A 13,900-nucleotide genomic window follows, 5' to 3' on the forward strand; every position below is an offset into this window, starting at 1 on the left:
CAGGGCCAAATGTGGCAAAAAGTAGAGTGAAACAAAATAGGAGATCAAAAGCTGAGGATGAGTGAAAAAAAGAACTGGACACAGAAAGATGGCATGAAGAAACATCAGAACAGTAAATGAAAATGAGGGAATGCAAAATATGTGAATTGAGTAAGAAAACTTAATATGAGAATGGGGTTATTAGAGAGAAGGAAAAATAATTCTATATAGCTTATAATCAATACAGGAAATACGGGAGATTCATTCATCAAATGTCTCACCCTTAAACTCTGCAAGACTCCCCTGTCTCCCCCTTTCTCCATGTCTGTCCAGAAGATCAAGAACCACTGCACCCATCAACTTCTTGCCAGTTGTTAATCATTAGATGTGTCTTCTGTCCTCTCACCACCAACTTCTCTATCCCCTGTGACGATGGGCTTGGCTAGACCAGATACCCATCAAACACAAGTCTAAATGTTGTTGTAGAGGATTTTGTGGATATGATTAGTATCTATAATCTGTTTAATTAAAGAGGATTATTCACAATAATCTGGGCAAGCTTTATCCCATCAGTTGAAAGGCCTGAAGAGCAGAACAGAGGTTTCCACCATCAGCAGTGCCTGCCCCACATTTCAGACTTGCCAGTGCCTGCAATTGCAAAAGCCAATTCCTTGGAATAAATCTTTTTCCACATGTATAACCTACTGGTTCTGTCTTTCTGGTAGGACCCTGACTGATAGATACTCCCCAGACAGTTAATTATACTTAAAGCTTGTATCACAGTAATTTAGTACTTTATTAATCATGTTGTATTTGCTCTTTACTGGTCGATGGTAGTCTTGTGCCATCTCCCTCCATACCTTTTCCAAAGCATGCCAGGTGCAGTGTGTGCCCTGGCCATGAGTTTGTGTTGGTTGATTGTGGTAAGTCTTAGATTTTAATTAAAGGAAGTAGAAGCTAGAAGTTTTTTCAATAAAGGGGATTCCTTACTACTTGGGCTGGGCTCTCCTGGCCTTTTGATTTTTTAAGATGTGATGCAACCAGGTTTTGAACTAATAGTGATCTTAGTCACTCTGTGTAAGTTTTAGGAATCTTTTAACCACATAGGGCTTTCCTTTGTGTGACTTGAGAATTTTACCACGAAATGGAGGAACTGTTGATAGCTATATAGACAAATGTTGGTTGAACCATAGACACCATGGAGTGGGGTAGGGTTTCAAACTTTAAACAGTGTGTAGGGTACTGTTTCCAAGGAATTGTTTATCAGATCCATGGGTTCAACTCAAGCACTTACTTCTGCCCTTTATACCATCACTAGAGGCCCGGTGCACGAGATTCATGCACTCTGCGGGGGGCGGGGGGGAAGTCCCTCAGCCAGGCTTGTGCCCTCTCAGTGTCCGGGAGCCCTCAGGGCCGACTGATAGCTCCTTCCGGGGATCGGGCCTAAGCTGTCAGTTGGACATTCTTAGTGTTGCCACAGAGGCAGGAGTGGCTCCCTCCACCACCGCTGCGCTAGCCAGCTGTGAACCTGGCTTCTGGCTGAGTGGTGCTCTGGCTGTGGGAGTGCTCTGACCACCAGGGGGCAGCTCCTGCATTGAGCATCTGCCCCCTGGTGGTCAGTGTGCATCATAGTGACTGGCCGTTCCACTGTTCGGTCATTTTGCTTATTAGCCTTTTATTATATAGGATGATTATTTATTGTAATTAATCCTGATAATATTAACACTTAGTCAACAAATAACACTAAGGCTCTGGTTATGCTGGAGTGGAAAAGTAATTTTCCTCCCACCTTTCTAAATTCTTCTGGCTAACCTAGTAATCAAATTAACATGAGACAGGTTAATAGGAGAAAAATGACCAAATTTATTATAGATGTACATTACATGGGTTCCACAAGAATATGGGACTTGAGGACACACTGGGCAGTTAGGCTTATATGCCATTCTGGACCAAGGAGAGGGAGGCAGGGGTCTGGGACTCCAAAGGAGAAGCAGGCAACTCACAAGTAGATGAGAAAGAGCAAACAATTCTTGCTGAGCTTCCCAGAAACCATGGGACACAGGAGGGAAGTCCAATAAACAGGGTTTTGCTTGTATCCTCTCTGTCTGCCACTTATTTCACATATGCTGAGGTGAATATGCTAGGTTCTCTTCTTAAAGCAGGTTTTCCTATCTGAATTCCTTTTGGCAGGTAAAGTAGGAGGATCAAAGTTTCTGAGTCTCCTGTTTCTTAAAAATAACCAACTTGAAATCATCAATATCCCAAAAGGCATATTTTGAGGTGGCAAACTCTGCTCTGCCTCAGAGGAATGAAGCTTAACAACACAATTAAGCAACTTGAGCTTCAAAACATGCTAACCAGCCTGGCCAGAGTGGCTCAGTTGGTTGAACATAGTCTGTGCACCGAAAGGTTGCTGGTTCGATTGCCAGTCAGGGCATATACCTAGGTTGTGGTTTTGATCCCCAATCAAGAGAGCATGCAGAAGGCAATTGATGTTTCTCTCTCACATCAATGTTCCTCTCTCTCTTTCTCCCATCCTCTCTCTAAGCATGTCCTTGTGTGAAGATTAACACCCCCCCCCCAAAAAAAAAAATCCTAACTATGAACCTTTTATTCAGTGCTGAGTACAGCAGGGATGAACTTGTTTGTCTCAGTGAGGTGAAATCCTAATGAGTGAGCATCTCAGCTGAATCACTTCTGACTCTTTTTTTCCTCTGGATTTAATTTCTGGATAAAAATGGAAACTTAGAGAAATCTACTTCAATAATGCAAATGTGGCTGGTATCTTCCCTGACAAAAGTCAATCTTTACCTTAACTAAAAATTATATGATTGATCTTATATAACTGCGTTTAGTACTTTGGAATGTCAGGGTAATTCCCCTCTATCAGACAGACCCCTTGGGCATAACCTATGGGAGACCACAAATCCTCTCTCTTTTTAAAATATGTTTTTATTTATTTTTTACAGAGAGGAAGGGAGAGAGATAGAGAATTAGAACCATTGATGAGAAACATCGATCAGCTGTCTCCTACATTCCCCCTACTGGGGATCGAGCCTGCAACCAAGGTACATGCCCGTGACTGGAATGGAACCCAGGATCCTTCAGTCCTCAATCGATGCTCTATCCACTGAGCCAAACCAGTTAGGGCCATAAATTCTCTTTGTTATTGTTATCATGTTAATTGTTGACTGTTACCTGTCCTGTACCCACCTATGTAAAAGATATATGTGTCTGTCATTTTACTTTTTATCCAATCCCAGAGGGCCCCCACCACCTTTTCCTTTCTCCTGCCTCCCTAATCTATCACCAATGGATTTAATGTAACCCACTTGCATCTCTTATTTTTATAATGTATTAAGTAAGGTGCAAAACTTCCATCCTCTGGAGCATTATCCCAATCCATTGAGATTTTGCTTCCTGGCAATTGTCGACAGTTTGGCTCAAATAAACTCACAAAAATTCTCTATAGATTTGAATGTTTTTTACATTGATATCACAAAAGAATGCACAGTGTGATTCTATTTTGAAGAAGATGAAAATAGATAAAAAGCACACTTTATTTTTATGAATGTAAACATAGATGGCAAATTTTAAAAGAAATGGTTATTACAAAAGTCAGATGTTTGTTATTGGGAAGGATATGATCAGGAAGATGGGCACAGTGGTGATTAGAGGGGTTGCTTTGTAATTAATTATTCTTTGAACAGTATATTCGTGGTCTGTGCACGTCTTTGTTTATCTCTCACACACAAAACTAGATGGAGAATGGTTCGCACAAACAAAGTTTCTCCTCATACTAAACTGCGCTTGCCCCTTGTGGGTGGTTCTGTCTTCTTGGTTCTTCAGCTCCAGCTCTCCCCACCCCTCCCCAGGGAGGTTCAGACACCCACATAGACCTGAGACTGCTGGTATTTCTCTCTCAGCAGCTGGGCTGCAGGTCATAGAGGTTGAAGGTACAAATTCCCTTTCTACCTCTTGGGTGACTTTGAAGTCTGGGACTTGAGAAGTCACCTGGTTTGGAGGAGGTGGGGCAGCAGTTCCTGAGCATGGAGGGCCTGGCCCGGACTCCCCAAAGCCATCTGGAGGGCAAAGGGCTCCTCCCTATTGGCCATGGAGCCATGGTGAACCTGTGATTAAACCCCTGCCTCTCCCCAGACACCCTCTCCAACCAGACAGCTGGCAGCCCTTCAAGGAGAGGTAAAGGCTTTGCGCTGTAACCCAGAGTAACAGGCCACGTAGGGGAGGCCACATGTCTGAGCCTGTCCTCAGGAACTGGATGGACACTTTGAGTGGGTGTGCCATGGAGGCAGGGGCAGATCTGACTTTTCCGCCGCCGAGCGCTTCATCCTCCTTTCCCTGGGACCTCGCTGCACTGGGGACCACCAGCTAAGGGTTGCCTGTGGAAGAGGTATCAGCACTACAGCACAGTGAGTGGCCTCTTACAGAGGCAGGAGCTATGTCTGTGCCCACAGTACTCTATTTGTGAAAGAAACCACCCAGGAGATAGGGGCTGGAGGTTTCAGAGTCATTCTTCTGTTCTGACCAGTGAAGATTCAGGGAACACATGCCAGCCTCCCCATGTCTGTCTTCCTGACAGCTGAAATGGCCAAGGTGAAAATATCTTCAGATGGAGACTGAGCTGTCAGTGAAGGGCCTAATGATACAGATATTTCTAATGCATCCCTGTTCCTCATCGGTGAGGAACAGATCAGGTCACACCGCTGGGCAATTTGACATACAACCTAAAAGCCTAACAAAGTGCCTCTTGCTTTGCAATTCACATTTGTAAAAGATTCTAGGGCTCCACCTTTGCAAATAAACACCCTGTTCTGAGCTGCATTTCATCAAAGAATATCATTCTTTACAAACTCATTAAAAACTAAACAAGGCCAGGCTTGCAGGCAGGCACAGTCTGGAGAGCAACTTCACAGTTCTTTTGATGGCTCCAGTCTTACAGCCCCAGTTCTTAACAAACGTGCAGAAAATCCTTCTTGCCCTTTTCCACCAGTACCCCATTCACTTTTTCCCTTTCCCTTCTTCCTCTCCCCGTTTGACAGAGCTGCAAGTGAGACATGGGTTATGGGTGGAGGAGAGAAGACAGTGGAATTGGGCACAGTATGAGAAAAGGTTGATTATAGCTGTGGAAAAAGTGAATTGGTATTTGACATTTCACAGATAGTCTCTTTTCAGAATCTGTTCCGACATCATAGTTTCATCATGAAAAATTCCATGAAAACACTTACAGTGCTTGGAGAGTATTTTGGGATCCTGCCCCAGTTAGGATGAAAATGATGGTAAGAGAATGGTTTTTCCAGAGGACTCATCCATATGCCACCCCCTTTCCTCATTTAGGAAGGAATAGTGTCTCCGAGTGACTTGGACCTCGTCATGTCTCACGGCCTAGGCCTCCGGTATGCATTCATTGGACCCCTGGAAACCATGCATCTCAATGCAGAAGGTAGGGGCTCAGATGGGAATTTTATGCAGTGTAGTGTTTTCATGGGTTTGTAAACAATCAAAGGTTGTCTTTTCTTACAACTGAATAGAAATGGTATTGTGTACAGGAGGCAATGGCCAGCCCTGCTCATTCACAGGTAGGGGTAGGGCAGTGGCTGTGTCCCAGGATGTAAGTGGCTGTGTCCCATGGACCTCAGGGCTCTGTGTAGAGCAGCACTCAGGTGAGGACTGGAAGGAGAGGTGAGCAATGTTATGGAGACTTTGCCGCATGTCATCCAGCCTGATAGAAGATAAAGTAGTATTTTCCTGAGGAAGATAATGAAATTATTTAGCAGCAAGAAAAAGAAAAGTAGGGAAATAACCACATGAACCTCTGCTGGACTTACCTTTTGCCTAAACATGGGCAGCTTGCAACTGTGACTTGCTCATCTGTAGGCTTCTTTCCAAAAGCTGGGGTGTCACAAGGGAGGGGCTTCTACAGGAAAAGGGGCTGGTGCTCTTGATTAGTGGCCAGGCTAGGCCATCATTTACCCTGGAGCCACCTCAAAGGGACTGGTAACTCTAAAAGCAAGGTCACTTGAGATGGGTGAGAAGCTTCCAAGGATGAAACTGTCCACCAGATTTTAAGCCATTTAAAAAGAAGACATCATTTGAAAAACAAATAATAAAACCTACACCAAATTAAAACAATGAATCAGAAAATCTGGGGAAATGTCAACTAAATAATATGATAGCTGTCTCTTGGTGTTGAAATTATAAGTAACTTTTATTACCTTTTTACTTTTCTATGTTGTAATAAATTTCTATAATTATTGTATGTTGTTTTTAAAATTTATATTATTAACTTGTAAAACATATGAAGAAAAAGAAAAAGAATATTGTATTCAGTTCCATGGTCTACATTTAACAAAAATATCGAGAAATGGAAGCTGATCCAGTGTGTGTGTGTGTGTGTGTGTGTGTGTGTATGTGTGTGTGTGTGTGTGCGCGCCGCATGTGCCTGTATTTGTCCATGTCTTTTGTGGGGGTGGAACCAGAATGAAAGACTGGAAATGGCAGGAAGACAGGTTTGGGGTCAGGACATGGCAGGGAGAACTTTCTGGTAAGTGGAACTGATGTAGAAGGAGAGGTCATGCTGTGGGTGGGTGGGCCTTGCTGCTGGAGGCTGGTCCTCACCTGTGCGGATGTTTGAATGTTGACAGGAGTCTCACAGTGAGGTCGGAAGTTGGAGCAGATGACATCTGGGGAGTCTGCCGTAGATTTTATAATTCCACGAGGGTTTGGTAATACTTCAGTTAATTTTCACAACAGTGATTAATTAAATACAATTTCCAGTGGATAATCCCAAGCAGTTTTACCAGATGTATTGCACACAGCAGGTGCACACCTGGGTCCTTGGATGGGTTAGTAGGGTGTCATGCAAATGTGGTTCAACAGGTGACTTGATTCTTCCTTAACACCCAGCTGAGAGCAGCTGAAGAGAAGGGACACTCACCTAGCACCCGCATGTTACTTGTGTGGTAGAATAACAATGGAACATAGGAGGGTAATGTAAAGACACAGGCTTTATTAAAGTGAAACCAGTTTTGAAGTATCATTAAAATAAAGTCTTGCATAATTTTGAATGTTTTTTTGTAAACCAGAACCTTAAGCATGATGGACATATTGAAGCATTTGAAATGTATGTAGACGCTGCTGGATGACCACTGTGTTTTTATTTTTCTTGAGAAAAATAAGATAATTCAGGTATCAGGAGAAACTGATAGGAGAGACCTGAGAACCACTTTGACTCTCAAACAAGTAGAAACTGAAGCCAATGAAACCAGAAACTCGGGAGTCAAACAGTGTGGCAGATAGGACGGAGCCCATAACAATTTTTCACACAAAGCAGATTTGATAAGAAAACCTAATTGGTTTAATATGATAATGGTGGGCGGATGTAGTTTTCAACTTCAGAGCATTCTAAGGACCAGAGTTAGACAGTTATAAGATCAGGCTCAGAACCAGTGGAACTGATCATGATTCCTCAGTGTCACCCAGGATATATCAAGATTGGAATTGGGAGAGTTCTTTTTTCTGATGTTGTTTTCATAAAGCCAGTATCTCAGGTTAAGGCTAGTTATTAGTCTTAAAAGCTACAGTTTATCTAGAAGGGGTAAGAATATTTGATGATTTGTTTTTAATCTTATAAAATAGCAGCTGAAAAACAGAGGAGGCCAGCATGCTTTCTTCGCCTTTTGGCTACTTTTAAAAAGTGACACCCACGAAAGACAAGCTCTCAGAAGAGTGGATCTGGTCTGTGGAGCCAGTCAGCCTGGATCTCTAGTTGACCTATAAGCTAAATAGCCCTGTGTACTCAGTATCCCCATCTGTAAAATGGGGCAACAGCAGTAACAGCCTTGTAAGGGTGGTGTGAGAATGAAACCAGATGGAGACATCTAGCTGGATGGCTGACATGAAGTCCATAATAAATGTTATATTCACACAAAGTTTTGTTTAATTCCCTATTCCAGTTTTTTTTTTTTAAATTCCCCCAAAGATTCACAAGTGCATTAGAGAAATACAGAACACATACAGATTAGGACATTTTTGCTGTGGAATATGAACTCTCAAGACTTTGGTTTCTTTCCATGCTAAGCTTTTAGACTAGCAGGTCAGCAAAGGCTGGGCCCTTGTACACCTACCAGCCTTTTGGGTGCCTGGGAACCTGGCATCCCCTGGACATCACCTTCAGTTGAGATGAATGTTCACCATCTTACCTCTCAAAATTTCCCTTGTTTAGATGCTTGTCCTTGTTTGTTTGTTTGTTTATCTTAAATTGATGTCTGCTTGGTGGGTCTGGTTCGTTTGAGTGGAGCTGTGATTTGCAGTGAAATAGGTGAGCTGATAGGGCTGTTCCTGGCAGTTTCTGTCCACCTGCTCCAGCAAGGCCTCACTCAGGTGGGAATTACATAATGTCCCTGGGCTTTGGGGTCTTTTTGGTCTTCTCTGATTAAGTTTTGTCTCTTAAAGGCAGGTGAATTCATGTGAGTGTGGGTTCATAGGCTGTGGGAAAAGCACACTTCTCTGGTGTGGGTAGCAATTAGGGCTCTCCAAGAATCAACACCCAGGGCGTATCCCAGCAGCTGCCTCCACCGTGACAGAGGCCACACAGACAGGTGCCTGCTCTGTAAATGCAGACAGAAGGGATGGCTCTCCACTGCTCCATCACCTTAGGTTGTGTCTCACCTTCAGGGCTCACAGCCAAGGAATAACAAGTCCAAAAGCAGCAAGAGAAGCTAAATCCAAACTCATGACAATCAGTTCTTTCTCCCACTTCTTAAAAAATTAGGTTCAGAGTCTTCTAAAAAGCTAAGCTCTCTGAGAGCTGTTGGAAGTACTTGGTTGACCAGAATAGAGGGCATGAAAGCATAGCAGGAAAAACATAGGGAGGCTCACTTCATAGTAATACAGAGGAGGGACGGGCTGTGGGATAGAAGGTGAAGTGGCTTTTTCTTTTCATTTCCATTGAAATTGGTATTCTGGAACATTCCCGCTCATACAGCTCTATTGGAAGGGAAGATGTTGCAAAGAAGAGTAAGGTAGTGAATTTGCTGGGACACTGTAAACAATTTTGACACTAAATCACCATAAACTTGTACTTTGAGCTAGGGGGAGAGCTGCCCTGTGGTGTTAGATGCTCTATCTATGAAATGGAGTTCTGCACATGCTGGCTGTGTGGCCTCTTACCGTCTCCACAGACTCGGGGCTGCTCACCCCATGAGCCTGAGTGCATGCTATAGAAAGAGTTTTTATGTTTGTAAGACTGAAGTTTTATATTGGTTTCCTAGAAAAGTTGGGGGGGAGGGATTATTAATTGTATTATAAAGAGTTTTACTGTATTTTCTATCTTAAATAAATGCCCCTTTAAAGCCACAAATTTTATAAAAGGCAGGGAAAAAGAGTTCTCAAAAGCCCCTGGGAGATTCAGATAACTCCACAGGGACACAGAAAGATGAACGCTTGTTCAGAAAATGTGAAGTAATCCAGAGTGAAATACAGTCCTTGAATTGCATCTGTGGCTTCTCACTGCTTAAGGAGAACAGGGAGATAGAACTGGTTCACAGGAGGGTACTGTTGGGCTTCTGTTTCCCTGCACGTGGGTGAATCTCAGCTGCAGCCAGTCCTCCCATTTTCTTCTCATTTAATATCTTTCCAACTTATTTGATTCTTATGTCTCTGCCCCCCAAAAGGAGTAATTGTATTTGTGTCTAGATTTTACCACCTTTGGTTTGAATAAATAAACACTTAAAGTGAAGAAAATATTTAACTTCTAAAGGAAATAAATGTAATGGTGGTTTTCTGTGTTCTGGAAATGCTGAGTCCTCTAAGATAGCTAGCTAGTGCTGGAACCTTTGTAGGGGTGGGGAACCTTTTTTCTGCCAAGGACCATTTGAATATTTATAATATCATTCTCAGACCATACAAAATTAACAACTTAAAAATCAGCTTGCTATATTTGGTCAAACATTTAATTAACACACTCCTAATGAGTTGGCAGGGCCAGACCAAATGATTTCACAGGTCCTGCCTGAGGGCCGGATGTTCCCCACCCCTGCTTTAGGAAGTCTTCTGGAATCCTTAATTGTCAGGTTATACTTGTGTTAAATGAAATGAAACCCTTATTTTAAAAAGGAGTGTCCACCACTTAATTGTAGGTGCTAATGTTAGAAAAGTTGTTATATTTGAATATTTTACCCTTCAAAACAATTTCTAAGAGCTAGTTTGATATGATTTTAGCACACTGAAGGAGAAGGAAAGCTATTTGGGGCAAATAAAATTGAAATTCAGTGAATTCAGGCTTTCACGATAGTGTGGGTCCACCAAAACTAAACCCCAAAGAAGTTTGTCTTTTTCTTTTTTTAAGAATATTGTGTGGTGATGATTTTTATTTAAAACTAAAGGCCCAGTGCACAAATTCATGCACCAGTGGGGTCCCTCTGCCTGGTCTGCGGGATTGGGCCAAAACTGGCTCTCCAACATCCCCTGAGGGGTCCCGGATTGCGAGAGGGTGCAGGCCAGGCAGAGGGACCCAACCGGTGCACAATCGGGGCCAGGGAGGGACACAGAAGGTTGGCCAGCCAGGGAGGGACCATGGTAGGGCTCCAGAGAGTGTCCAGCTCATATTGCTCAGTCCGGATTGGCCGGACCCCAGCAGCAAGGTAACCAACTGGTCGAAGCATCTTCCCCCTGGTGGCCAGTGCACATCATAGTGAATGGTTGAGCGGCCTTAGCATATCATTAGCATATTAGGCTTTGATTGATTGAATGGACTGCTGGACACTTAGCATAGTAGGCTTTTGTTATATAGGATTAATTTAAAACTTTTTCTTGGGTGGATAAGAACCAAGCTCGGGCATCTTTGCAAATTCTGCTATTCATTTTAAATTCTGTATTACCTTTTAGCCTGACTGACCAACCTCTGAGTGTTTCTGGTTGTGAAAGATGTTAGAATTGGGCCAAGGGTGGCACAATGGGTGGCTCAGCTATGTCCTAAGTGGGCCCAGAACTCAGAGACGCCTATTCTATGCATACCCAGGGGTGGCCTCAGATTGGACTTGATCCCCCCCAATGCCTCCACACATGCCTGCACTGGCCAAGCCCTGCTGCCTCCCAGGCAGTGGGAGGGGAGGATGCCAGGCACAGATGGGTCCCAGCAGGCCAGTTCCACATGCTGGGAAGCGAGGCCGCTGGACTCTGCTTTCCTCTCTGTGCATATCTGACGCTTACTGAAGAGCTCAGTTTCAGCCACACACAGCCCAGAACTGCTTCTAGGTTACTGTGCTTCTTCCTCCTCTCTCCCATGCGGATGAGCCTCTTCTTCATGGGTTTCTCCGTCAAAATCCCAGGGCCTTTATCTCAGCATCTGAGAAAGCGGTTGGGTTCCCCAGGGCCAGGAAGCTGCAGAAGCAGTTGGAGAGCAGTGCGGCCTGGGTACAGAGGCAGCCTGGGCTTGGGGGACAGGGCTGTTATCCACTGGCCACACTCTGAGCCTGCATTAAAGAATCTGCTGCCTTGTAGACAACCAACCAAGTGGTAACTAGAAGTCAGGGAACAAGTGTGAAATGGGAAACAGATTAAAGTGAGCTGTGACCTCTGTGGTTCTTAGACAATGCATTCAAGCCATTTACACAAGTAACCTCATAACATTTTTGGTGAAAATAGGACTTAATAGGTTAATCAATAAATCAATGCAGGAACACTGAGGGAGGTAGAATGGCAGGCCCCAGGGGCCCCTTGCTTTTCAGGATTCTGAGATCAGAGGGTAAGCTTGACAAGTGACTGACTTGTGGTGAGGACCCTTGGTCCCTAGCGCCAGCTAACCAGGTGCACTGACCACCTCCTCCTTTTCTTAACTCACCAGAAGAAAGGAATGTAGTTATTCTGACCCAAGGTAGGACTCTCTGAGTCGATGACTTAGTTGGGAGTTCTCTAATGTTCTGGTTTTGTGGATTCTTGTGTTCATATGGTTTCAGGCATGTTAAGCTACTGTGACAGATACGGCGAAAGCATGAAACATGTCCTCAAGACTTTCGGACCTATTCCAGAGTTTTCTGGGGCCACAGTTGAGAAGGTTCACCAGGTACGTGGACTGACTGCAGTGAGTTGTGCATGCTGAGTGGGAGGGAGCTCTGTGGACAGGGACATTTATTGTGCAGCTAGTATCTTTGTTTCTGGTTTTCACAGTCCCTCATCTCTAACTTCTGTCATGGTCCTTGGAGACCTTCAGAGCAGTGTGGCCAATGAACTTGGAGGTCACTGTGACTTATCTCTGAGGAGCTGGAGTCTCTGGGTTCAGGAAACTCATGTTCATGGAGTGTTTACTCTGCTCCCTTTTTCCTTGAGAGCAAATTCAGTTTGCACAGTAGGACCAACAATTATGCTCCTGGTAAATTACCTCCTCTTCATGCATTTTTGTTTCTTTATTTTAAAAAATTTTCATTTACAGTTGATTTCAGTATTATTTTATATTAGTTTTAGGTATAGAGCAGTGATGGCGAACCTATAACACGCGTGTCAGAGGTGACACACGAACTCATTTTTTTGTTGATTTTTCTTTGTTAAATGGCATTTAAATATATAAAATAAATATCAAAAATATAAGTCTTTGTTTTACTATAGTTGCAAATATCAAAAAATTTCTATATGTGACACGGCACCAGAGTTAAGTTAGGGTTTTTCAAAATGCTAAAAAGGTTCGCTCACGCCGAGCTCAAAAGGTTCGCCATCACTGGTATAGAGCATAGTGGTTAGACCAGTGGTTCCCAACGTGGGGCACATGTCCACAGGGGGGCAATTTGATTTTTAAGGAGGGCATTTTGAGAATGAGTTATTAACAGTGAATTTTTTGCATTTCTAGGGACCTCATATACAGTATATAAATATATATTGTGACATTTATGCATTTCAGTTCTCTATTATATGTTTTGAAACTTTACTTGCTATTTTTTCATATCACTTCAGGTTATTATTATTATTATTATTTTAACAATTTCTTAGTGATTTCTTCCTCAGTACTTCAGCTGTCTTTTTGTTCTTTTATTTTTCTCTTTCATGGATGCCATGTTCTTTGGAAGCTTGTTTAGACCAAGTTAATGGCCTTTGAGGCTTCCTCCACGTGAATAGGAGTTAATTTTTTGAATAATAAGAATTATATGTCACAGGATTTTAGAGATGCTTAGGTTGGGCATGGCCAAAAAAAAGGTTGTGAATCACTGGGGTTAAACATATAATTTGCAAAGTGATCCCCCTGATAAGTCTAGTAGCCACCTGACACCATACATAGTTATTATATCATTGACTATATCCCCTATGCTATACTTCATATCCCTGTGACTATTTTGTAACTGCCAATTTGTACTTTTTAAAAAAATCATGCCCAGTGAGATGTTTACTGATTTTACAGAGAGAGGAAGGGGCAGGAGAGAGAGAGAGAGAGAGAGAGAGAGAGAGAGAGAGAGAGAGAGAGAAACAGTGTTAAAGAAACATTGATCAGTTACCTCTTGTACCTGAAACCTAGGTATGTGCCCTGGCTAGGAATTGAACCTGAGATCTTCTGGTATATGGGATAACACTTCAACTGGCCAGAGCATGTGCTTCCTTTTTTTAAAAAAAAAAAAAAAGCATATTTTTATTGATTTCAGAAAAGGAAGGGAAAGGGAGAGATAGAAACATCAACAAAGAGAGAATCATTGATTGGCTGCCTCCTGCATGCCCCACACTGGGGATTGAGCCCACAACCTGAGTATGTGCCCTGATAGGGAATCAGACCGTGTCCTCTTGGTTCATAGGTCGACACTCAACCACTTAGGCATGCTAGCTGGGCCAGGCATGAACTTCTTATCCCTTAATGATTTTCACCCATCCTCCCAAGTCCCCCTACCATCTGGCAACCATCAGTTTGTTCTCTGTATCTGTGAGT

At 43.1% G+C, this 13,900-nt stretch overlaps 1 protein-coding gene across 1 annotated transcript in view; it reads left to right on the top strand.

The window, feature by feature from the left end:
- Positions 1 to 13,900, top strand: part of CRYL1 (crystallin lambda 1) — a 188,615-nt gene that overhangs the window by 172,328 nt on the left and 2,387 nt on the right. The window contains exons 6-7 of the mRNA XM_070409337.1: positions 5,335 to 5,440; positions 11,955 to 12,061. Coding sequence (XP_070265438.1) covers positions 5,335 to 5,440; positions 11,955 to 12,061 — 213 coding nt within the window. The remainder of the gene's footprint in view (positions 1 to 5,334; positions 5,441 to 11,954; positions 12,062 to 13,900) is intronic.

The sequence above is a fragment of the Myotis yumanensis genome, unplaced genomic scaffold (assembly GCF_028538775.1).
Source record: "Myotis yumanensis isolate MYYU_CA2020_CCGP unplaced genomic scaffold, mMyoYum1.0.hap1 SCAF_3, whole genome shotgun sequence".
NCBI lineage: Eukaryota > Metazoa > Chordata > Mammalia > Chiroptera > Vespertilionidae > Myotis > Myotis yumanensis.